The 26,642-nt window shown below is 37.5% G+C and overlaps 1 protein-coding gene across 3 annotated transcripts; it reads left to right on the forward strand.

Moving 5' to 3' along the window:
* Positions 1-159: 159 nt before the first annotated feature.
* Positions 160-26,642, forward strand: LOC103056264 (complement factor I-like). Of its 3 annotated transcripts, none has more exons than XM_088132982.1 (15): positions 160-178; positions 299-355; positions 11,274-11,424; positions 12,914-13,083; positions 13,687-13,797; positions 13,917-14,027; positions 15,353-15,379; positions 18,636-18,674; positions 19,064-19,102; positions 19,667-19,702; positions 20,677-20,780; positions 21,240-21,346; positions 22,286-22,563; positions 24,090-24,191; positions 25,732-26,642. In XM_088132982.1, the coding sequence occupies exons 1-15, from the start codon at positions 175-177 to the stop codon at positions 25,947-25,949; spliced, it is 1,554 nt and encodes a 517-aa protein (XP_087989108.1). In that variant the 5' UTR covers positions 160-174; the 3' UTR covers positions 25,950-26,642. The 3 variants fall into 3 exon arrangements, with proteins under 3 accessions (XP_087989108.1, XP_087989107.1, XP_007437453.2); XM_088132981.1 differs by lacking the exon at positions 160-178 and adding an exon at positions 10,534-10,789 and having other exon boundaries at positions 311-355; XM_007437391.4 differs by lacking the exons at positions 160-178; positions 299-355 and adding exons at positions 10,102-10,391; positions 10,534-10,789.

Genomic DNA, 26,642 nt, shown 5'->3' on the forward strand with positions numbered 1-26,642 from the left:
AACTGCGCCAGGCGCCCGACCAATCCCAGCCCTTCTGTAAAAGACAGCGCCCAGCAGCGACCGTGCTTCCGCTTCACAACTGTTAGGATTTTTTTTCCGCACGTGCTGCAAGTAATTTGGCTTTGCAGCCAGCGACAGGGCGTATCCCCAACCAATACACCTCTGATATCTCTCATGGGTAGTTGAATCTGCTTTTGTGGTGATGGTTTAGTTGAATCCATCCTCCATTTGCCTTTACAGTGTTCTTTCTGTAATGATACTGAAAGAGGTTTTTTTTTTTCTTTTTGGCACGCTCCAGGCCGGTCTGAGGAATGTTCCTCTGCACATGGAAGTGAAATTTTCCAAACAGCTGAATGTACGTAAATGACTGACTTCTGGTTTATGTGAATAACTTATTCGTATTTGATCAGTCAGTCTTTTGTCCTGTATGAATTTGACTGTAATTTATTATTTTACAGTGCAATTTATTTTTATATTCTTAATTTATTGCAGGATAGACTGAATAGTTTTAGAAATCACTGGTACTCAATTTTATGGTTCTTTATATACTAAATCTAATTTTAAGCATTAGTTTTAGTTCCTAGCCTTAGTGTTAATAGAATGCAGTACTGCATTTTTAAATGCCTACCTAAGGCATTTAATTTTACATTACAATGCCTACCTAAGGCATTTAATTTTAGATTACACCTAAGCTGTTCGAATTTACATTTGAATGGCTGGATCTTATTACATGTTGCAGCGCTACCATTCTCAAAAGGTTTATGACTTCCATTTTCTCATTTTTTTCCTCTTTGGCCCGAATAATTACAGAATGCATAGTATGCATTCATTTCAATCCCACTCTGACATATCACTATCATTCTGGTATAAATCTCTGAAATGTTCCTTCCAGCATGTGATCACTTTTGTTTTATAAACCTTTCACTCTAATTTTTTTCAGCTGTTCCTTTTTCTTAAATGCCTATTCTCCCCACCTCCAGGATCCACTCTTGATTATTCTAAATAATGGTCTGTCATACTCAGTATCTCTTATCACCCTTGTATCCTTCACTAATTATTTCAGTTTTACCTTAATAAATCAAATTTATCATGCTTTTATTCCTTTGCCAGATGTATACTTAAACAGACTTGTGCTTAAGCATATATTCAAAACAAGCAGATAATCACCAACCCCAAACAAAGTCAGGGTATTATTGCAGTATAGAAGAACAGACATAAATACATTTTATATAAGCAATCACCTCCACAGAGTGATTCTTTTTCATCAATCAAAATATGGTGGCCTAGACCACTCCATGAAACAAATTTGGTTTCTGGACACTTCCCATAAAATCACTGGGCATATAAGCACTACCTTCTACTAGAGGCCAACATCTCCTATAAATATCAAGCTTCTAGCCAGAATACAGCACAAAATCCACTGCACGCAACTGCATCATACAACCACATTTGTTCAGAATCATGAGAGTTGTTGTTGTTTAGTCGTTAAGTCGTGTCCGACTCTTCATGACCTCATGAACCATATTGCGCCAGGCCTTCCTGTCCTTCACTGCCTCCCTGAGTTTGCTCAGTTTCATGCTCATTGCTTCAGTGATGCTATCTAACCATCTCATCCTCTGCCGTCCTCTTCTCCTTTTGCCTTCAATCTTTCCCAGCATCAGGGTCTTCTCCAAAGAGATCTCTCTTCGCATTAGGTGACCAAAGTATCTGAGCTTGAGCTTCATTATCGATTCTTCCAATGAGCAATCAGGGTTGATTTCCTTTAAGATTGACTGGTTTGACCTCCTAGCAGTCCAGGGGACTCTCAAGAGTCTTCTCCAGCACCACAGTTCAAAGGCATCAATTCTTCGGCGCTCGGCCTTCTTTATGGTCCAGCTCTCACAGCCATACATTACTACTGGAAAAACCATAGCTTTGACTATGCGGATCTTTGTCGGCAAGGTGACGTCTCTGCTTTTTAATATGCTATCTAGGCTTGCCACACCTTTCCTCCCAAGGAGCAAGCGTCTTTTAATTTCATGGCTGCAGTCTCCGTCTGCGGTGATCTTGGAGCCCAAATAAATGAAGTCTGTTACTGCTTCCATTTCTACCCCTTCTATTTGCCAGGAATTGATGGGTCCAGATGCCATGATCTTAGTTTTTTTAATGTTGAGTTTCAAGCCAGCTTTTGCACTCTCCTCCTTCACCCTCATCAAGAGGCCCTTTAGTTCTTCTTCACTTTCTGCCATTAGGGCGGTATCGTCTGCATATCTGAGGTTATTGATGATTCTCCCTGCAATCTTAATTCCGGCTTGTGATTCTTCCAACCTGGCATTTCTCATGATGTACTCTGCATATAGGTTAAATAAGCAGGGTGACAGTATACAGCCTTGTCGTACACCTTTCCCTATTTTGAACCAATCGGTTGTTCCATGACCGGTTCTAACTGTTGCTTCTTGGCCCGCATACAGATTTCTCAGGAGACAGGTAAGGTGGTCTGGTACTCCCATCTCTTTAAGAACTTGCCACAGTTTGTTGTGATCCACACAATCAAAGGCTTTTGCATAGTCAATGAAGCAGAAGTAGATATTTTTCTGGAACTCTCGTGCTTTCTCCATGATCCAGCGAATGTTGGCGATTCGAAACCCAGCTTGTACATCCGGTAGTTCTCGGTTCATGTATTGCTGAAGCCTAGCTTGTAGGATTTTGAGCATAACCTTGCTAGCATGTGAAATGAGTGCAATTGTGCGATAGTTTGAGCATTCTTTGGCATTGCCCTTCTTTGGAATTGGAACATAAACTGACCTTTTCCAATCCCGTGGCCACTGTTGCGTTTTCCAAACTTGCTGGCATATTGAATGCAGCACTTTAACACCATCATCTTTTAGTATTTTAAATAGCTCAGCTGGAATACTGTCATCTCCACTAGCTTTGTTGTTAGCAATGCTTCCTAAGGCCCACTTGACTTCACTCTCTAGGATGTCTGGCTCAAGGTCAGTGATCACACCAGCGTGGACATCAGGGACATTAAGATCTTTCTTGTATAGTTCTTCTGTGTATTCTTGCCACCTCTTCTTAATCTCTTCTGCTTCTGTTAGGTCCCTGCCTTTTTTATCCTTTATCATGCCCATCTTTGCACTAAACGTTCCTTTCATATCTCCAATTTTTTTGTAGAGATCTCTAGTCTTCCCCATTCTATTGTTTTCCTCAATTTCTTTGCACTGTTCATTTAAGAAGGCCTTCTTATCTCTCCTTGCTATTCTCTGGAAATCTGCATTCAGTTGCTTATATCTTTCCCTTTCACCCTTGCTTTTCGCATTCCTTCTTTCCACAGCTATTTGTAAAGCCTCATCAGACAGCCATTTTGCTTTCTTGCATTTCTTTTTCTTTGGGATGGTTTTAGTTGCTGCCTCCTGTACAATGTTACGGACCTCCGTCCAAAGTTCTTCAGGCACTCTGTCTACCAAATCTAATCCTCTAAATCTATTCATCACCTTCACTGTGTACTCACAAGGAATATGATCTAAGTCATACCTGAGTGGTCTAGTGGTTTTCCCTACATTCTTCAATTTAAGCCTAAATTTTGCAGTAAGAAGCTCATGATCTGAGCCACAGTCAGCTCCTGGTCTTGTTTTTGCTGTCTGTATAGAGCTTCTCCATCTTTGGCTGCAAAGTATATAATCAATCTAGTTTCAGTATTGACCATCTGGTGATGTCCATGTGTAGAGTCGTCTCTTGTGTTGTTGGAAAAGAGTGTTTGCTATGACTAGCTTGTTCTCTTGACAGAACTCTATTAGCCTTTGCCCTGCTTCATTTTGTACTCCAAGGCCAAACTTGCCTGTTATTCCGATTACTCCTTGACTTCCTACTTTAGCATTCCAATCCCCTATGATGAAAAGGACATCTTTTTTTGGTGCTAGTTCTAGAAGGTGTTGTAGGTCTTCATAGAAGCGGTCAACTTCAGCTTCTTCAGCATCAGTGGTTGGGGCATAGACTTGGATGACTGTGATATTGAATGGTTTGCCTTGGATACGCACTGAGATCATTCTGTCGTTTTTGAGGTTGTACCCCATTACTGCCTTTCCCACTCTCTTATTGACTATGAGTGCAACTCCATTTCTTCTAAGAGTTTCTTGCCCACAGTAGTAGATATAATGGTCACCCGAATTAAATTCACCCATTCCCGTCCATTTCAGTTCGCTGATTCCCAAGATGTCGATGTTCAATCTTGTCATCTCATGTTTGACCACATCCAGCTTGCCTTGGTTCATAGATCTTACATTCCAGGTACCTATACAATATTGTTCTTTACAGCATCGGACCTTCTTTTCGCTTCCAGATACATCCACAGCTGAACGTCCTTTCGGCTTTGGCCCAGCCGCTTCACTCTTTCTGGAGCTACTTGGAAATGCCCTCCACTCTTCCCCAGTAGCATATTGGACACCTTCCGACCTGAGGGGCTCATCTTCCGGCGTCATATCTTTTAGCCTTTTAACATTGTCCATGGGGTTTTCTTGGCAAGGATACTGCAGTGGGTTGCCATTTCCTTCTCCAGTGGACCACATTTTGTCAGAACTCTCTGTCATGACCTGTCCGTCTTGGGTGGCCCTGCACGGTATAGCTCACGGCTTCACTGAGTTACGCAAGCCCCTTCGCCACGACAAGGCAGTGATCCATGAAGGGGAATCATGAGAGAGAAACCCGTAATTAAGAGATTTAAATAAAGGATTTCACAATAAAGTAAAAAAAGATTTTTAAAAAAGCAGACTGATACATTGGAATACTCGATTTAAACCTACGCCCAATATATTTATGGACTTAAGGCTCTTTTAATAGAGTGATAGACTTGTTTTTTAAGAACAAGCTTAGTACTTTTTTGAAAGCTCTCCTCTCATGCCAAAGGTCAATTTAAACTGGGAAGGAGAACTGGGTTTTGCCAGCTGTATTTGCTGGCACCGTCTCCTGGCAGGTTTTCTGCTGCTGATGACAAGGGGTTTCATATGGCCATACTTTCTACTCCTTCCCCCCCTCGCCCCCCAGTTTGGGAAGGAAAGGATGAACTCGACCAAACATGGGTTAGAGCTGCCATTAAGGTCTACCAAGTAGCTGTAAGGGCAGTGAAGCGACAGCACTCCTCCGCCCTTATTGCATGTGCAGATTGCCGCCCTGCAGCCATGTTTTGGGTGATACAGGTCTTCTTGGGTACAGGAGGCACAGACAACCTTTTGCAGGGTTGTGCGGAAGAATTTGTTCAGCGTCTGTGGGATAAAATTGCTCGGATTCGTTCGCAGTTGGACACTGGCTTTGCTGCAGGTCTGTGGGAGATGCCTAGGGTGGAGTCTTGCTTGGTTATCTGGGAACGGTTTGAACCTGTTGGGCCTGATGAAGTGAACAGGGTCCTTAGGACTGTGAGCTCAGCCAGCTGCTCTTTAGATCCATGCCCCTCCTGGCTTGTGAAAGCAGCCCGGGGGGTGTCCTCTGGGTGGGTTCTGGCGATGGTGAATTCTTTGAGTGAGGGGGTTCTGCACCTCTAAAGGAGGATTTGGTTTGGACCCCACAATACTGGACAAATTTTGTCCATTATCCAACCTCTCCTTTTGGGGGAAGGTGATTGAGAAGGTGGTTGCACAGCAGCTTCAGAGGACCTTGGATGAAGCGGATTATCTGGATCCTTTTCAGACCTAGGTATGGTACAGAAACAGCATTGGTCATGCTTTCAGATGAACTCTGGCGTGGGCAGGATGGTGGTCGTGCATCCATCCTTGCCTTACTTGACCTCTCGGTGGCTTTCAATACCATCAACCATGGTCTCCTTCTGGACCGACTCAGAGAATTGGGGGTGGGTGGCATGGTATTGTGTTGGTTCACCTCCTTTCTCCAGGGTCAGTTCCAGTTGGTGGTGACTGGGGAAGAGAGATCCCACCCCCGCCCTCTGCTGTGTGGGATGCCGCAGGGGTCGGTGCTTTCATCTTTCCTATTTAACATCTACATGAAACTACTGGGTGAGCTCATCCATCACCATGGGGCGAGGTATCAGTATGCTGATGATAATTGTACATCTCCTCCCCTGGCGACTTAAGTGATGCTGTGGGCGTCCTACCTTGGTTTCTGGAGGCTGTGAGGATCTGGATGGGGAACAACAGGCTTCAACTGAACCCTGGCAAGACTGAGTGGCTTTGGGTTTTGAGCCCCTCTGGTTCTAGGATTTTAGCATCTTTGCTACTGGATGGGGTTGCAGTGCCCCCAACAGACCCTGGGTGTGGTCTGGGGGTGCTGCTGGACTCACGACTCCTGCTTGAAGAGCAGAACTTTTGCATAACGTCATATTGTGTGTCAGTTGCGCCCATTCCTAGATCAGAGGAACCTACTCACGGTCACTCACGCCCTGGTCACCTCCCGGTTAGATTACTGCAATGCGCTCTACATGGGACTGCCCCTGAAGAGTATCCGGAAACTTCAGCTGGTGCAAAATGCAGCAGCACAAGAAGTTATGTGTGTTTCTAGTAGAATACACGTTACACCTCTGATTTGTGAGCCGCATTGGTTACCAGTTGTTTCCGGGTCCAATTCAAGGTGCTGGTGTTGACCTTTAAAGCCCTTCATGGCGTGGGGCCAGGCTATCTGAGGGACCTCATTCCCCAATTTCAATCTGCCCATCCTACCAGATCCAGCAGAGAGGGCTTGTTACAGGTTCCGTCGCCCAGGGAGATACATTTGGCAGGCCCCTGGCAGCGGGCCTTTTCTGCTGTGGCACCTGCGCTGTGGAATCTTCTCCCCCCCAGGTGAGGTTGGCCTCGTCATTGTCGAGCTTCTGGAGGTCCCTGAAGACTTGGTTATGCCAGCAGGCCAGGGGACTCCAGGGAACAGGGGAATTAGTGAGGCAGCTCCCTTATTTTTAACTTCTTTTTATTCTCTGTTTTATTCTGTTTTATATATTTTTAATGTATTTGACTGTTTTTAGCTTTGTTGTACGCCACCCAGAGTTGCCTGTGGTGAGATGGGCGGCTATACAAATTGATTTAATAAATAAATAAAGCAGTGCCTGTAACCTTTCAGTTAAATAAGCTGGACAATTTGAAAGATAGTTAAACCCTCCATCACAGACATCTCCCTATGCTTGCCCAACCTTACTCTGCCACATGTTAAGAATAGCATTTGGTGGTTGGTTTGTTGTTCTTCTGGAAGCCAGGAGTACCCACCGATCAATTTCCTTAACTTGCCCCACATTAAAACTGTATGGACAGCACCACTTGCTGCCCTGGATAACAAGGCTGAATAGGGCTGGGCTATCAGAGAAGCACAAGTTAGGCCGACATATGTTTCTCTCAACTCAAGGACTGGAGGATAACATGTTAACGAAGCCATGATTAAGAGCCCATAGTTTTCAAGTGAAGCCATAGAAATGTATCATTAATTATTTACAGCCCATTCTAAACAAACACCTTAAAAATACCTACACTGTTTAAAAAAAAAAAGGCTTTTGATATATACAAATATAAACTCAGTCAATCCATCATCTAGAGCTGTTTAACATCAGAACTTTTAGTTTTGTTGTTGTTTGTAGCTTTTCTTTCTTTCTTTCTTTCTTTCTTTCTTTCTTTCTTTCTTTCTTTCTTTCTTTCTTTCTTCTCCTCCTCCTCCTCCTCCTCCTCCTCTTTTTTTTTTTTATCTAGCAAGGAATTTGTACACTTTCTCTAAGGATTATACTTAATTATAAAGCCTGCCTAGTCAAGTCTCAAAGAAAAAGAGTTAGAAGTAGAGAGTGGGGTGGGTAAGTTATCCATTACATAACTCTCTGACAGAATCCTGGTGGACACTGAATATACCTCTCTAGCATTAATAGGCTAAAGTGCCCAGACCAAGACCATTGATTGCTGCCTGCCTGGCATTGGGAAGTCATCATCATCATCAATGTGAATATCCTCCTTTTTTGGCATAATATTCCATGCATTTACTGAAGTGGGTTTCAGTCCACAAGAAATGCACCCCTCACCTTCTGGAACAGTATCCCCCCAGAGATGACGAAGGCACCTTCTCTTTTGAGGTTCCAGAGAGCTTTGAAAACCTGGCTTTGGTCCCAGGTCTGCGGTTGGGGCTTATTATTTCTTTAATGGCCCCATTTTGTTTTGTGGATGTTGTTATTAGAGCATTTTAATCCAGGCTGCCTGTTGATTTAATATCTTTAGCTGTTTTTATGTCTTTTTTGGTTTTGTGCGCCACCCAAAGTTCACTGGAGTTGGGTGGCCAATAAATATAAATAAATAAATAAATAAATAAATAAATAATAACAATGTTAAGATTCTATTATTGATTATCATGACAGAATTATTATTATTATTTATTAAATTTATATGCTGCCCGACTTCCAGCAACTCTGGGTGGTTTACAAATTGTTAAAACAGTTAAAAACAAAGAAACAACAACAACAACAAGCGAAAACAAAATAAGCTTCTCTGTTGTTTCTGCTGCAATAGAAAACCTATTTATCTCTTTGGAAATAGGTTCAAGAAAGCAGAATAAATAGAAATGTGAATATTATGATTTTAGTGCAGACCCTAGATTTGAAACAAATGTAAATATATAACTCAGTTCTGTGGACACAGAAGTATTTATAAAAGAAAGAATGCAGGTGAACCTGTTATTCTGATCCCTATTACTGTTAGTATTGTGTTGTGATGTTTTGTACAATACTTCCAGGAAACCCCGGAAGAATGTAGGGATTGTCCAGTCTTGCGTAATTGTTCAGTGAGACAATGTGTTTAGTCTGATTTCAAGCTTATCTTCTCATAACCAAGTACATATTCATGAGGCTCTTATTGCCAGTGAAGTATATTTTGAACCAGAGAGTGAATCTGTCAGTCAGCTTGGACTTAAAAATATTTTACTTCAAAAATCCAATAGAGCAGAGTTATTTAAAAAAAAAAAAGAACCCTCCCCCTTCATTAGTCAAAATAGTAAACTCTGCAACAGGAACAAGATATGGTCAAGCTATGGGGTCTAATAGTTACGGAAGAAGGAAGGAAGGAAGGAAGGAAGGAAGGAAGGAAGGAAGGAAGGAAGGAAGGAAGGAAGGAAGGAAGGAAGGAAGGAAGGAAGGATGGATAGTGGGACTAAGCTGCAGCTATTCAGTTTTGGCTCTACCAAGTGCCTAGAAAGTTTCAGGTTCCTTTAGGACGGATTGCTCCTCTGTTTTGAAATACAAAATCCTTAAACAAAATACGCACACATCTTGATAGATAAAAAACTGAAGGAAATAACAGCTAGACAACTTTAATATTAAAAAGTTTGAGACAATGGAATGTTATGCTGTATCATTTTATCATATTTGCATATGCATCAAATATATCAAGGTTTTTTTTTATTAGTGTTAGCATCCTGAAGCAATTCCTGGCCAGTACCTTGGACTTGTTAAGTACACAGCAGCGTTTCCAGGGAATTCACTCTTAGTTAAATTCTTGAAACACCTAAAGACAACAAAAAGCCAATCTTCCCCTCTTTCAGCTAAAGTAAACCAGGTGTCTGTGTGAAGAGAAACATGTTTGCTTGCATTTTTCTTCACTTCCTTTTCACACTCTGCCTAAATAGGAAGTTAAGCTTATAACACTGGTTTTAATAGGGTGATCATCAATCTTATACAAGTGGTGCTACGCTAATTTTATTTTGATAGGGGTGAGAATCTCACTGCTAATCCTGCATATTGCTGCAATCAACCTCTAAACAAATTGCTTGATATTCCATGGTTTCATAATTTCATTTGTAGTACTATTAATACTATTATACATTATATCCTCATCTCCAACTTATGGAAGAAACTCTTCCACTTTAATGAGGTCTTTAAAAAAAATCTAAAAAAAAAATCTTTAAAATCTTTTTTTAAAAATCCACACATTTCTCTCTCTCCTCTCTCACACACCTTTCCATTGCCAAAGATTTGAGCAACTGACCAAATATAACTTTGATATCAACTTACAGTTAGGTAAATATACAAATAGCAACCAATCATTATTTGTCCATTCTGACTGTTCTAAAGAGGCACATAACGGAAGTATCCTTGTAGTAAATTGAAAGTGTTGAAGTAGGCTTGTGAGGGTTAAGTACAAAATAGTTCATTCCTACTAGGGATTTTCTTTCTTTTACTTTTTATGACTTTTTCTTGCACTTAGGGTGAAATTGAGTAGAATAATCTTTTCAAAGAGTCTAGAATTACCACAATACGGAGAGCCTTACACTGATTTCAGGACTATATTTTAAATATTTGTTTATAGTTAAAAATTAAACACAAGCAAGTATCTAAGGTGGAGAGAATTTGAGATAAAGAAGCTGTTCTGCATGCACAGATTTTCTTCATCATGAAACAAGTATCAGTTCTTTTGTTTATATTATACCTGACACATCATGTTTTTGCAGAAATGGTAAGCTTTTATTTTAATTAAATCATGGTTGAGAAACTTCCCTTACTGTACTTAAGCTGTTAAATAAACTTGCTGTGAAGTATGTCTTTAAAAACCCTAAGGGAATGAGTTAATTTCATAACATTTATTTTCTTTTTCCTAGCAAGAGAGTTACTTGATAGAGGAATGTGTGAAGAACAATTACACAGACCATTCTTGTGAGAAAGGTTTTTGTCAGCCTTGGCAGAAGTGCGTGGAAGGAACCTGTCTCTGTAAACTACCTTACCAGTGCCCCAAAAATGGCACTAAAGTTTGTTCCAGTAATGGGAGGAGCTTCCTAAATTATTGTCAGCTAAAAAGTTTTGAATGTCGCTATACATTAAGCAAATTTATGAGCAGGGGCAGTTGTAACCCTGGAGGTAAAAAATGACCCTTTTTGCTTTATCAGTCATTACTAGTGGGAGGAGATAAGCTTTAGGCCTGAAGTATAGTATAGAAGCATTTTGATATTGATAAGTACTTTGAGTAATTCTGTTCCATTTGGGGCCAAATTCTAGTGATTGCTTTGTACCTCCCTTTTATGTGGCTGGTTTTCTTTCATAAATAGTTGAAACAAGAGAGTAGGATTACAGGAAGTGGGCTGCTAAAATTGGATTAGGGGGGGCTGCCTGCTGTTTGCAATTAGAAGAAAGTCCTATTGAACTTATTTGTTTAAAAAAATATTCCAGTGGTGTTTTGCTTGGCAAATGTATAGGTTTACAGATATTTCCATAACAAGTCCTTTTATTGGAGCATTTCTGCATTACTTCTATACATTAGCCAGGTTATAGCTAATAAAATTTATCTCTGTCTTTTGTAAATTGCATAAACATAAATATTAGTAGACTTTGTTTTGTTTTCTAGCTCATTTTAACATTCTCTTGGATCCTAAAAATGCAAGCTCGGAAGGAATTATTCAAGTTAAGCTGAACAACTCAGTGAAAGCATTTGTATGTGGGAATGGATTAAGCATGAATGAAGCAAATGTGGTCTGCAGAAATCTTGGTTTTGCAGAGTAAGATTCTCTAATGGAATAAAGAGCCTTTTGTTTAAATAACTGTTAGGTTTAAAGAACAATAGCACTACCTGTAAAAGTTCCAATATCTTCTTTAAAAAAAAACTGATAATGTATTAGAGCAGCTTTCTCCATTGTGTGGATTTACAAGTATCATCATGCCATCACAAACTGTTGACAATATCATCTACCTATAACATTTCAGTCTTTTCACTTCAGGTAGAATAGGCAATATTTGTGGGGCCAAGAGCCTCATTCAGTTTTTTGTAGTGCAGCGAGGCCAGTACTCAAAAGTTGGAATGGCCAGGAAAAAACAGATGGGACCAGAGCAAAAATGAGTGATTAAATTAATATGTAGCACATGATTTGAATGAATAAATATTTTGCAGCAATCACGTAGCTGCTTCTTTACAGCTCAGAAGAATGTGAACTTTTAGAAGGGAGGACAGCACATATTTTACTTGATAGGAAGATTAATTTTTTCCTCAAATAATTCACTGTGGACGGATGAGGGAGAGGTGATTTTCTATCGCCGATAATGGAAGGAACTATTAAAACAACAACAAAATGCCAGTAGAAGAGATATCTGTAGCTCAGGGTTGAACTGTGGAGTCCATGGTGCTCTCTGAGCATGGTTGTTTGCTTGAAGATGTTTCATTACCCAACTAGGTAACATCATCAGTGTACCTAGTTGGGTAATGAAACATCTGCAAGCAAACAACCATGCTCAGAGAGCACCAAGGATTCCACAACAAAAAAAATTCCTACTGCATTTTTTGCCTTGGAAGGTAGCACATATCCCTGCTGAGACTGATTTTGCTGCTCTTGTTAATGTCTAAGAAGGTATTTCTTATTCTTATTCTCCTTCTCCTTCCAGTTACCTCTTTATACACCATCTCTTTCCAGCTTTATTCCTCTCATTCTCTGTTTTTCATTTCCCAGGGCACTATTCCTTCCTCTCACCTTACTTCCCCATCCCTGTCCCCATCTTCCTCCTGCGTTTTCTCTGTGCTTATAATTTTTTCTGCCTACCTTGAGGACAGGGTTTGTTTAAAGTTCAGGATCATTTTGCTTTTGGGCAAACAAAATACTTTTGTTCCTATTGTCCCCCCCCCATAGAAGATTATTCTAAATTAACTATATATCATTTTCAAGAACAAACCATTTTGAGACATTCAAAAAGATGAAATAAATATAATTTAAAATATAACCAGATAAATTCCAAAATATTTCTAAATTTTGTTAATAAATCCATATATCAATGTCAAATTATTACCATTTGGCTTTTTTTGTTATATAAGCCACTCTGGGGACTTTTAGCTAAAGGGTGGAAAGTAAATGCCTTAAATCATAAATAATGGTAAATAATAGATGTATACATTGTCAGCTGGAGAAATAAAAGGCAGTTACAAGTGATACATCTATTTTCAGAACACCGAGTCATGTGCATTGGTATTTGTTTGATTTTATTTTTTGCTGCATTGTACAGAGGAGCTGATAGCAAAGAATCTGTTGAACCAGATGAGGACCAGAATTCACTGGAATGCCTTAAAGCAACTTGCAGAGGGATAGAGACGAGTCTAGCCGAATGTGGTTTAAGTAGATTGAGTTTGACCAGTGGGAAGTTGGCTAAGGTGATATGCCATACAGAACACAGAGGTTGGTATAATACGTATTATAAATAATTAGCTATTTCTGGTATTATAATCAGAAGAGACCAGAGGTTTGCAATAAAATATTATAGTGTGAAATGCTGATTTTCAGTGTTCCAGCCAGGCATATCCTCTTCTAGTCTCTTGCCTTGATTTTGTTATCCTCCTGTCAAGAGACGATCGGCATTCTGTAGCCACTGCAACGATCTGACCGTGGTAGGTTTTTTTGTGGATGGATGTGATTGATCCTTTCCTAATAATTGGAAGAGGGCACTAAGGCCTTTGAGTTCAATCCCCTCCTCTGTGCAGGAATCCAAAGTGAAGTATCCTTGAATGATCTCTCTCCAGCCTTTGCTTGAATACACTCAGTGAGGAGGAGTCACCCCCTTCCTCATTAGATGATTCCACAGTCAAACTGCTCTTGCTGTCAGAATTTTTTCCCTAAAATTCAACTGATGCTTTCCAGAGGGGTTAATAGCTGGGGGTGTTGGGACATATACTATATTCCAACAGATTTGGAAGGCAACAGGTTGGGATAATCGGACTTAGCCATTTCGTTTTCCACACTGGTATTTCTTACTAAAATATTATTTTTCATCCAACTTGTCAGGCTGTAACTCCAGGGAATTCCGCTGTGTCAATGGAAAATGTATCCATTCAGATAAAACGTGTGATGGAATCAATGACTGTGGTGACCTAAGTGATGAATTATGTTGCAAAGGTCTGCTCCTTTTCTACATTTATCCTTTCTGTACAAACATATCTACTTGTCATACAGTACTTGGTATAACTTTTAATGAGCTCTTACCTATTATATAATCCATTATCTCTTTTCAATAGCCTGCAGGAGGAACAGTTTCCATTGTAACTCAGATGTGTGTATTCCAAACAGCCAGGTCTGTAATAACGAATTGGATTGCCTAACAGGAGAAGATGAACATCACACATTGTGTAAGCATTGATTTCTAAAATTATCTTTGGTTGTGTTTGAACAGTAATTTTCCCCATGAGTATAAGCATTTGGATAAATTTCAGGTATCACATTAGAATCAGCTATGATTGCTATTTAAAACTAGCATACAATAGAAGTTTTCCTATATCTGGCTGGATTCCAGTTGAGTGAATATGATACAGTATACAATATGTTACTTAGTACCGGCAGTCTGGTAAAAATCTGATTAACAATCTGATTAAAAACTGGATTGATTGAAGAGTTGAATGATGTCAAGGGGCAAGGCTTTCTCCTTGAAGCCTTCCTTCTTGGACATTATGCATTTCCTTATGTGGAAGGGCAAGGGGGGCAATGTTTTATTTATTTTGTTCATCAAGTTGTGTAGTATGATCCATTTAATCCGCATTTCCTTCACTGGAGAAAGAGTGAACCAGAAGAACTGGCAGGAGCTAGTTGATTTCCAACACTTTCTATGATCAGGGATGTAAGAACTGCTCAGATGATTTCACTCAAGTGTTCCTTTCCGTAATGGGAAAGACCTACACCCACAAACTGACAAGAACCACTTTATATTTTTCCCAGCTGACAGTGATGAAGTACAGGTAAGGTAGGATTATTGTTGGGTCCTTGGTATACTTTGAGCTTGGTTGTTTTCCTGTAGATGTTTCATCACCTAGTCTGTAAAATATCTGCAGGAAAACAACCAAGCTCAGAGAACACCAAGAACTCAACAATTCCATCCTAAACAACATTTATTCTCTACTAGGAAAAGCAGGATTAATATTGTCAATGTTTCTGCAACACTGCTATCAGGATGGGTGTCCACCAGGTTTCTCCTTGCCCACTATATAGCCCTCAAGGGAAGGCTGAGGCACAGGTGAAAGTCAGTGGCATAGTCGCTAATGAGGGAAGTGGGCCAGATTAGTCCCATAGTTTACGAATTCCAGATCCCTGATTTATAGAAGCAAATGTCTTTTTGATCTTGGTGTCATATATCTAAAGAGCTTAACTTCTGAAGGGCAATGGTAGCTGAAATTATGCAGAACTGGTCAAGAAAACCTGTCATAGACTTCTTTGTTTGGAGAAAAACCACATTACAGAAGGCTGGCATATATTGTTCATTTTTACATGACTTGCACAGGATTTTACTTTGGATGAATACAATCACATTATTTTTTAAAAGGTTAGTTTTGTGGCCCTGATTATGGAACTGGGTTGAGGCAAGCTGGTTCACTTCACATCATAGTCTGATGCTTAATTTTGTATAAAAGTTGTTCCTTTTACATTTTAAATCATTTATTTGTATAAACTGTATTTTAAATAGGTGATGAAACTGGCAAAACTATGGAAGGTAATATATTTATTTACCTTTTTATTCCTCTATTTATTGTTCTGGTCTTAAATGGGATTGTCTCTTTATGGCCCCAGCCCTTTGCTGGAAACCACTATGTTAGGGATGGAAACAAGGAGGTTGTTGTCTGGCTTTTCCTCTGAGGTAATAATTCCTCTGAATAATTTTAACTACCTCTGTGTCCTTGGCTTTAAAGGGAGCCATGGGCGTGCTTAAAATAAAAATGAAATAAAATTCATATGCAATAATTATAAAAATAAGATTTTAAACTAGGATTTCCATATCTGAGCTACATTTCTGTGGTACAGAAAACTCTGTCTTTGTTGCTGCCTAGTGATTGAATTTTTGCAGCCCATATACAGTAGTCTTTCTTTTAACACAAGTAAAGCAGAAACATATCCCATGGCTCTTTTCATCTACTGAAATGACATCCAAAGCTCACTTCAAAAGTTGGCTATCTAGTCAGGGAGGACTTTCATCTCAACCTGCATTCAAGTTAGAAGAAATCGATGGAGAAGAATTCAAGCTTAAATGTTATGCAGATGATGTAGTATTAATTATCACTGAACCACAAGGGGCAATAAGAAAGTTGGTGAAAATAGTTCATAGCTTTGGAGAGTTCTCTGGATATAAAGTCAATGTCCAAAACCCAAAAATAATTACAAGATACTTAATGCAAAGAGAAAAATATTTCTTGGAGAAAGAATCTGGCTGCCAGATGATATACTCGGTGAAATATCTCGGTTTACATTTGAGAGTAATAATCATGAATATATCAAAACAGTTATGTCAAATTATGGCAAGAAATTAAGAGCGATTTTGGAAGGTGGAGCAATTTAAACCTCCTTTGTTAGGATCAGTTGTGATCATTAAAATGAATTTATTACCTGGATAAATTATCTGTTCAAACGGTGTCAATCCAGTTTCAGAAAAAAAAAACTTTACAAGAATGGCAAGAAATTGTTAGCAAATTTATATGGAGTGGAGGAAAAAAACAGTTAAAAATTTTACAAGACTCAAAAGACAGAGGTGGTCTTACTCTCCCAAACTTCAAACTGTATCATAGAGCAGAGTTTCTTAAATTGTGGTCCGAGGACCCCCAAGACCCTCTGCAAAATCAAAATTATTTGCCAGATACTGAAGATAGTTGCAAAAATTTAAAACAATGTCACTTTTCTCATTATTATTTTTATTTGTTAAAAAAATAGGGTTTTTAATGAAAAATATTTTATTTATGTTAATATCTAATGGGTTTAATATTGTTATTTTTACATGATTCAATAAATATATGTTCTATGAATGCTTCAATTTTAATGTTTAGTACAGTAAATATTGATAAATATAGCCAATACAAACAAAAGCTCTTTTGGGGTTCTCCATAATTTTTAAAAGTGGGAAGGGATCCTGAGAGCAAAACGTTTAAGAAACACTGCTATAGGGCAAACTGTTTGGCATATTTAACAGAGTAGATAGAATTCCCAAACAGTAGAACATCAGCACTGGAAATACCATAATAGTTATGGTACAGGATACAAAAGAGGGCAGAAACCTAAAAGGACACATTATAAGACAAAGCTTAATGAAAGTATGGAACTCCATGAGAAAAATAAAAAGTCCAACAAGTTCATCATTGGCCTCAACTCTTAAAAATATATATTTTATTATAATCATCAATCAGTAAATTAAAATATAAAATATAAGTTACAGAACAAAATTAAAATTATTTGTGGGGGTCAGCTGATGTTGTGTCTTCACCGCCACCTGGCAATAGGTGGCAACTCTCTTTGTTATGCCTTGGGTGGTGTCTAATAATAGTTTAGTATAGAACTAATTTGCTTTGTCTGGGAATCACTGGAGGATTGGTGCTATATGGTACTTTCAGAAATCTCTATATTATAGTACTTTTGCCTCTTAATGTTGGAGATAATTTTAGCAAGAAAGGTACAGTATAATTACATATGCAGACATAGTCCACCCAGATAATATGAATAGATTAAAAACACAGCAAGAATTTGGTGAAGGCCAGAACATACCATGGTTGATCTACCTACAAATCTGATCTTAAAAACCAGGACAGACACTAAGAAAAATGACAGAATTTGAAATGCTCATACAGAATCAAAACTACCTATTAGGGCGAATATATAAAGTTCTAGTTAGATATGATACAGAGATAGAATACATTTTTTAAATGTATGATAAATTAGATGCAAAATTTTAAAGAAACAGTCCCAATACAACAACATGAAGAATTATGGAACAAATCCATCAAATTTACCCTAAGTCATAACTTAGGTAAAAACTGGTACAAAATGTTTTACAGATGGTATTCAACTTCATTAATAATTGCCAAGATAAACAAATCATATAGTAATGTATGGTGGAAATGCCATGAGACAGAAGGAACATTCTGCTACATGTGGTAGATATGTAAAAATACCCAAAAGTATTGGAAAGACATACACAGCACTATTCAGAGAATCTTAGAAATCAAATTCAAAACCTAGGTATAATCCCAGTATTTATCAGTAAAAAAATACCATAACTTACTATGATACATGCTCACGGCTGTGAGGACAAACTTTCCACAACATTGGAAAAATGATACAGTACTGATGATATCTGATTGGGAACCTAAACCTGGAGAATATGCAGGAATGGTGAAACTAACAGTCTATATCCATAATAGAATTTTAACTAAACGTAAGCAAGAATGGCTTCCGTATATACATCATGCAGCAAGGCAAATACAAACATTTAGAGTATGGTTTCTATTGTTTATGTTTATAAACACTGTAAATCAGTTGGAGGGCAAAGAAGGGGGAAGTCAGAAACCAAATACTTATCAATATTATTTTTAGTAGGGTTTTTCTTTTCTTTTTTCTTTTCTTTTTTTCTTCTTTTTTTAGCATTTACAGATGTCAACACAGTGAAGATTTTGGCATTAAGCTCAAAGATTCATATTCTTTTTATACATACAAATTTAATAATTCATACAAATTTAATAATTTATACAAATTTAATAATAAATAAAATAAACAAATTCTTTTTATACCATAAAAAATAATTCAATGTACTTTGTCATACATGGTTAATCTTCTATTAACGTCACACTGAGCATTAATTGTATAGTAATTTTCTTTGTCCACTTATCAATATTATACCTTTTGAAATTATACTTGTGTTTTAAATAAATGCGTTTTAAAAAATAAATTATGAGAATTTCAGTTAAATGTTAAATATTATTCTACTGCAGAAGAAACAAAAGGAAGAGGAAGAAAAGGAGGCAACAAAGGTAAATTTGACCATGGATAAAAGTATACATAGGCTATATAGGTACTGTTTCCTTATTAATAACAGAGTTCTATTATTTTGTGGCTCTTTCGTTGTCTGCTTTACAAGGTAAACTTGGGGATTGCATTTATGCTTCCCGTGTTTTAAAGGTGAGCGGATCAGTAGCTAGTTAGAAACAATGTCTGCATTGGGCCGGTATGCTCTTCTTCACCATTCACCTTGGACTCTTAGACTTTTATTAATGTCATACTGAGCATTAATTGTATGTAACTTTTTTTGTCCACTTATCAATATTATATCTTTTGAAATTATACTTTTGTTTTAAATAAATAAGTTTTAAAAATAAATAATAAGAATTTCAGCTAAATGTTAAATTTTATTCTACTTCAGGAGGATCAGAAGAAGAAGAAAGAATATTACGCAACAAAGGTAAATTTGACCATGGATAAAAGTATACGTAGGCTGTATAGATACTGTTTCCTTATTAAAAACAGAGTTCTATTATTTTGTGGCTCTTTCGTTGTCTGCTTTACAAAGTTAACTTGGGGATTGCATTTATACTTCCTGTTCTTTAAGGGTGAGCAGATCAGTAGCTAGGCAGAAACAATGTCTGCATTGGATCCATATGCTCTTCTTTACTGTTCACCTTGGACTCTCAGGCAGTTTGGCTGAACGTGAGTGAAGGCATCTTAGAACCAAAGTACCTGTAATGCTGAAAAAGTAATAGGGGCTGAAAGGAGGTACTCAATTTGTTGGGACATACTATACAATGAGATATTTAATTATATGATACTCTGCTGTAGTCCTAGCAACAATCACCTGCTTTTCTCCCAAAAGCAAAGCTCCATTTCTCATTAAAAAACTTAACTTCTGGGGTTAGCCAAATATAGGGAACAGTCAAATGTTAACAAGCAATTGTTCAATTAAAACAATTGAATTACAATTTCTGTTACAACAATTTCAAATTAATTGTAAATTTTTGTTTTCCTGCAGAAGAAGCAAATCATGTGATAGAATCCATGGATGAAGGTAAATGTGATAAATGAGTATAAAACCTCCATTTTTAAAAAAGAATCTGCTCTTTTTTCACATTTTTGAAACTCTGGGATGTGATAATTTTCCAATATGGTTGTATACATCAGTTGAATTTAAAGCAGTTGCCTAAACTGAAGTATCCATTTCTAAAGTAGCTCTGAACATAACAGTTCAAATTTTACAGTTATCATTAGAATCTTACTAATTTAATTTTCCTGAGTTATTATAACTAGGAATTTAACAAATGAGTTGTACATTGGCTTTAGTTTTTGGAATATAGGAAATCAAACATCAAGAAAGAAGGAGCAGAAAAGAAAGGAGGCCCCCACACAAAATAGGATTTTTATCATTTTAATTTAGAAACAGAGTCAATTTGACATTAAGTGAAGCCCCTCAAGATGAAGTCGTAACTTTGGAATTCTGATGTGAATGATCAATTCTTCTACTTCTTTTAAGAATGTGTTTGCCTGCCTTGTCCTCCACATTGTAAATAAGCTGACATGCAAAGATGCCATGCATTTCCAGTGTGCTCTCTGGAAAGCACAGAGAAAGAAAATATACTACAGTGCTACTACATAAAGGGAGGGAAAGGTAAAAGGTAAAAATATCAGAGTAGAAAGGTAAAATGTGGAGGTGTGTTCTGTTCTGTCACTACCTGAAGGTTTATAGTACTGCAAAAGGATAGCTGGGAAACATGGAACTAATGTGTGGCACAGTGCTTGTGCACATTGATTTCTAAATGAATACTGTATGTGTAAAATTGCACTAAAAGTCTGCGTAGCAATACCAAGTTGTCTGAAAGTAATGCCCACTCAGCTTAGTAGGAACGATTCATCAGTGGACATCTGGGATTATTCTCTAAAATTAAGGCAATTATAGAAATAGTTAAGATTAAATCTTTAATAATCAAGGCTTTAAAAAACCTGAGTCTATGACTATTATGACACTGTTTAAATGTTTTATTAAAGAAAGAAAAAAGATAAAGACTTACTTCCCCATACTATCCTGTGGCATTTCAAACTACACGAATACTCGTCGGAAGAGAATCGTAGGTGGATTTACTGCAGAACTGGTAAATAAATACTGGCAAAACTATAATGTTTATAAGAATGCATAGATATTGTAGTCATGAAAGATGTGTAAATATGGATACAATAATATAAGAGTCCATGGAAAGGGTGAAATCTGGGCAATAAAAATGAGAAGTTAGTTTTCAAGTTATAGTTTTCATCTTTATGTTCGTGCTTTCTATATTTCTCTCTTCTCTCTTTCTCTGGTTATAAGGTAGACAGCCTGAATGGGCAGCACAAGTAGAATTAGTTGACTCCAATAATTAGAGCACTGCAATTTATTCTTCACTCTTTGCTGACTCAGTAGATTAAGTAAATCCACTGATGGGTAAAACAGGAATAGCTAGCTGAGTATGTATGTAAATTATATCAGAAAGAGTTCTGGTTTTAAAAAGTGTAATATCTGTAAGAATCCAGATGGAGAAAATGATTTTCTTTGGTCTCTTTCTCCTTTTTTATAGCATGAATTTCCTTGGCAAGTGGCTATTAGAGGTGAAGGGGAGAGAGTGAACTGTGGTGGGGTGTACATCGGAGGCTGTTGGATTTTGACCGCCGCACACTGTGTTCGGTAGGGGGAACTTTGAATATTATTATAATTTATTAAACTTGTAAATTAAGCTGACTGGAACTTCCTTGTAGTGATGACTAAAAAAACAGTTCAGATAAAACATATTGAAACCGTAAGACCCCAAGTTTGTTAATAATAAAGCTTCCTTAAGACACATACTTGAATAAAATTATTCACTTGGTTCTGCAAATACAATAACAGAGTATCAAATTTTGCTTATAACATACATTTGGCAGTGGGGGGAGGAATAGCTGTTAACATTGTACAAGACTGGTATATGGTTTTGCCGTATGGATTTACTTCCAAATTCCTCTTTTGGATTATGTAGATAGTTGTGGTTGAATGTGGGATAGAGATAATATGAGAAAGCCATCTCAAAGTTTAGCATATAGCACTTGTGGAATTAGACCAGTATAGATGTAGACATGGGTGCTTGTGTTTAAAGCATCTGCCTAGAAACACTTACCTACATATCCATACATGTAGGACATCACGTGCTCTTCTAGTGCCTCATAAGTAACTAATCTTCGAATTAATGTTAGAAATAGCTATAAAATTGAATCATAGATTCATGGAGTTGAAAGGGGGCATTCAAGCCATTGAGTTGACTCCTCTGCTCAGTACAGGAATCCAAATTAAATAATCCTAATAGAAGGCTATATAGCCTCCACTTGAATACATTCAAGCAATGGGAGCTCACTCTGGCTAACTGGCTCCACCATCAAAGTATTCTTATTGTTGGGGATTTTTCTCTAATGTTTATTCAGAATCTGCCTACCCATAAATTGGGTACAATGTGTCTCTAAAAGTGGAAAATAATTATATAAAACATTTTGCTTCTTAACCAATTCAGAATCTAATGTAAGCCAAAAAATTTTTTCTATCAAATTTGAACAGTATTTCTCTTTTTCCCTTTTTTTTTCTTTTTCTTTTTACTAGGAGGAGCCGTCTCCATGTTTATAGGATTTGGACTGGAATGTTAAACTCAATAACGTTCAATACTGGGATAGAAACATTTTCTTTAAAGCAAATAATAATACATGAGCACTATAATGCCAAAACATATGAAAATGATATTGCTTTGCTGGAGATGAAAACTAAAAATGAGGGGACTCCTTGTTCTCCACCACGTACTCTGCCAGTATGCATTCCCTGGTCACAGTATATGTTCAAAGGTGGTCATCAGTGTAAAGTGTCTGGCTGGGGACTTGATGAAGGTAATTAGTGCTTACTATTTGGTAGGATTATGAACTTGTTTCCTTCAGAGCCAATTTGTTCATTCTCTTGACTAGCAACTACCAAGTCTCCAATTACTGTCTAGGCTCCATTTGATGACACCAAGCAAAGGAGGGTCCATCATTTTGCTAGGTAGTTGGTTCCATTATCAAACTGCTCTTAGACTTGGTAAGTTCAATTTAGCTTCTAGCCAGTTAACCATCCTGGCTGCCCTTTTCTAAACTTGTCTGAATTCTTCTTAAAGTGTAGTCTCCCTGGAACTAGACATAACTTGCAAGGAAGAATGAATTGGAATATTTTCCTATGATTTGGAAACCACTGATGCAGCCTTAAATTCTATTTGTCTTCTTGTCAGCCATATCATACCGCTATTTTATATTCAATTTGCAATCAACTAGTACTCCAATATCTTTTTCATGAGTACAATTACCAAACTATCCATTCTCCATCCTATATTGGTGCATTTCATTTTGCATTTGTCTGTACTAAATTTTATTTAATTATTGTCAGTCCATTTTTATAACCTATCAAGATCATTTTACATTTTATTTCTGCCTTCTAGTGTAGTAACAATTCCACCCAATTTGTGTCATCTGCAATCTTGATGACCATTCCCTCTACATTAGCCTTTCACTAGGTTATTAGTGAAAGTATTGAAGAGCAAGAACCCAGGACTGAACTTTTTGGTACCTCACTCAATGCCACTTTCCAGTTTGATGAGGAACCATTGACAAGCATTCTTTGAATACGATTATCAAGGCAGCTATCTGTGCTTATTTGTTCTTCTCTCCAGCCTACATTTAGCTAGCTTGCTCATTGTAATTTCATGGGATACAAGATATATTACATTAGCAGCATTCTTCCCCTTATGTTTTCATTAAGAAAGCTATCTAATTATGACTAACGTTAGACTGACTGACCTCTAGTTTTTATGAATCTTCCTTTTCCTCTTTTTGAAGACAAGGAGAACATGTGGCCGCCTCTGGTGTTCTAGCATTTCATCCATTCCCCAAGAGCTTTCAAAGATAATGTATAAATATACTGTTATAGGCTTTCATGGCCAGTGTCAATCAAGCAGTCATGAGCTTTCGGGCTGAATGGCTGTGGCCTAGTTTTATGGTATCCTAATGTTTTGCCAACAGCTGTAGCTGGCATCTTCAGAGGCTGAGCGAGCTGCTTTGTAGCGTACTTTTTGGCAACTCACAGGCAGCCTAGCTGAATTTGCAGGGTAGTTTACCAACAATAAAAAGGATATGTACTAAGGAAAAGCATGTGCAAAAATACATATATTAGTAGTATGTACAAAATGCACTATATGTTTTGCCAAAAAAAGTGATTTAAAAAAAAAAAGTGATTAGTTGATATTCACCATAAAAAGAGAATTGGATCGACTCAGTCAACTTGATTTTCTAAACACTGTAAAGATCTGACAGCCTACTGGAAATCGCTTTGTCATTAATATTTGGTACTGATTTAGCTGTCTTTTCTCCCATTTTTTTTACTTTAGAATTTACAAGGCAATATACTCTTAAGTGGGGCTACATTTCTCTAATGGATAACTGTTCGGAAATCTACAAGAAACGATATTTCAAAGGAATGGAATGTGCTGGTGAGCATGAAATTATCACTCTTCCATCTGTCCTGACACAAATTACCTGAGCTGGTGGATAGAAATGAACCAGCAAATACTGGAGCTTGGGTCACAAGCTTCCAAAGGAATAGTTAATAATGTAAATATAGCTGCACAGAGTGTCCATTGTCTTAAAAATACTGACACCTCAAAATATTAATAGCCTCTAATGTGCAGTAGTTTAGGCAAAGGCAATGAATTATTTGACTAAATAAAGAGCAGGATAGAAATCAGCCATCCCACATCGTATGCAGAAGGGACAATTCTTTGGCTTGGTTCCTGAGGGTCCATTTTATTTCGGCCTTCCCAAATGAAAAGGCTCATTGGATCCCATGAAGGTTTTTTCCTTTTTCATCGATAGACAGATGATTTACAACCCGAGCTTTTACTTATATCACTGCAACACTCTGTAAAGCAGTGCCAAATAAATAAATCACCAGTGTTTGGAGCTAATATCCATGACTGTGTTGTTTCACTGAATAATTGTACCTGTGGCCAGTCTTAATACAAATTTTGAAAATCTGGAAAAATCAAACTGGTGGTACAAACGTAGTGATACTAAAAGATAAGGTGCTTCCATGCACAGCTTTCATGGTGCAGCCGTACTGGAGATCCAGGCAGCAGCATCTGTGAAACTCACATGTTTTCACCACTAGAGATCAGAAAAAAATGGGTTAAAGAAAAAGATGGAATACCTGGGAGCTACCTTTAAAAACACTAATAGACTATTCTTATAAAGTAACAGATGATAAATTGGCTAAAGGCTGAACACTCTATATTAGTGCTCTTCACATGGTCAGTAGCACTTACAAAGAGCAACTAGAGATGTGGCATCAAACTGCTTAGTTATTTAGCAATATTAAATATATCACCCCAATGTAGAATGCGTTCTGTTCCAGCCATCACAAACCAATGATGGACAGGTAGTTTAAACATTATGCTTTCTTCTTGGGAGGAAACAACAATTTCACGTGAGATACTACTGCAGCATCCACTCAGCTGTGGGCTCTCTAGTTTTTATGCACTTTGGGTTTTCTTCCAGACTGATATTGTTTTAATTCAATATTAAAAGCCAGTATAGCATAGAGGTTGAAATACTGAATTAAGGATGTGGGAGATCCAAGTTCAAGTTTACCTTAGCCATGGAAGCTTACTGACTGACTTTGAGTCAATCGTTATCAGTTCAATCACGATCTCTCAGTACTTCACAGGATGGTTGTTTTTGGTAAAAACTGGAACAAGGAATCCTACATATATGCCTTGAACTCCTGGAGGAAAGACAAGATGTAAAACACAAACAATAATAAAATAAAATAAACGAATGAGTTATAACAATAGCTTAACTTCATAAATTACAAATATTTTAGACTAAAAGTCATAGTGTACAAGTAATATACATGTGTAGTAGTAGTAGAAATGTTTATTCAGTCATTGACCAGCAAATATACGTGTGAACTTCTGATTAAAAATGTAAATGAAGAATTTTCATAGGCAACTACCTTTGTTTTTCTTATTTCAGGTACCCATGATGGTTCTGTAGATTCCTGTAAAGGTGATTCAGGAGGACCTTTGGTTTGTTATGACCTTAATAATGTGGGATATCTTTGGGGTGTTGTGAGCTGGGGTGAAAACTGTGGAGAAAAGGGGCATCCTGGTGTTTATACAAAAGTGGCACTTTATTTTGATTGGATTATTCGTCATACTGGAATATCTATCGTTTCCAAATATAATTTGTGATTGTTACAATGCAAATATTTCCCCTTTCTACCTGTGTTAATGAAACAAAGATCAGCTAGAAAACCGGTGGCTCAATTCAGCAAATACTAAGCATTTGAAGTCCAAATGATTTAACTGACAGACTACTACAGTTCTTGTAGAGTCTGAAACTTTTTTTTTTTTGGATGCCTTTGAGTCAGTCTTGATTCCTGGCAGCTGACTGGAATAATCCCTGCAATTTTCTTGACAAGAGTTCAGAAGTGGTTTGCCATTGCCTTCTTCCTAGGGCTGAGAGAGAGTGACTGGCCCAAAGTCACCCAGATGGCTTTGTACCTAAGGCGAGGCTAGAACACATAGTCTCCCAGTTTCTAGCCTGATGCGTTAACTACTACATCAAACTGGAAATGGTGGAATTATTTGAAACTTCTTCCTAAGTAGATGTGTATAAGGGAAGATTTTTAAGCCAGTTAAAATCTCTAGTACTTAAAATGCTTACTTTAATATACAACAATAACTTTATTGCAGTCATCAATCAGCACAACTTACTTCAATAAAGATTACACCCCAGAGAAAGTATTCTAATGATTTGCAAAATTTTACATCTAATGGCTTTAAAACCTTGCTGACTTTTTAGAAACAAATGCTGTGTTTTGATGTATTCACCTTATATATTCAAATAAAAATGCATGCCACAAGCAATAAGTCTTTGATTGG

The sequence above is a fragment of the Python bivittatus genome, unplaced genomic scaffold, assembly GCF_059951505.1.
Source record: "Python bivittatus isolate LINGU-HERP-01145 unplaced genomic scaffold, Pbiv_v1 ctg000070_np1212, whole genome shotgun sequence".
Classification (NCBI taxonomy): Eukaryota; Metazoa; Chordata; class Lepidosauria; order Squamata; family Pythonidae; genus Python; species Python bivittatus.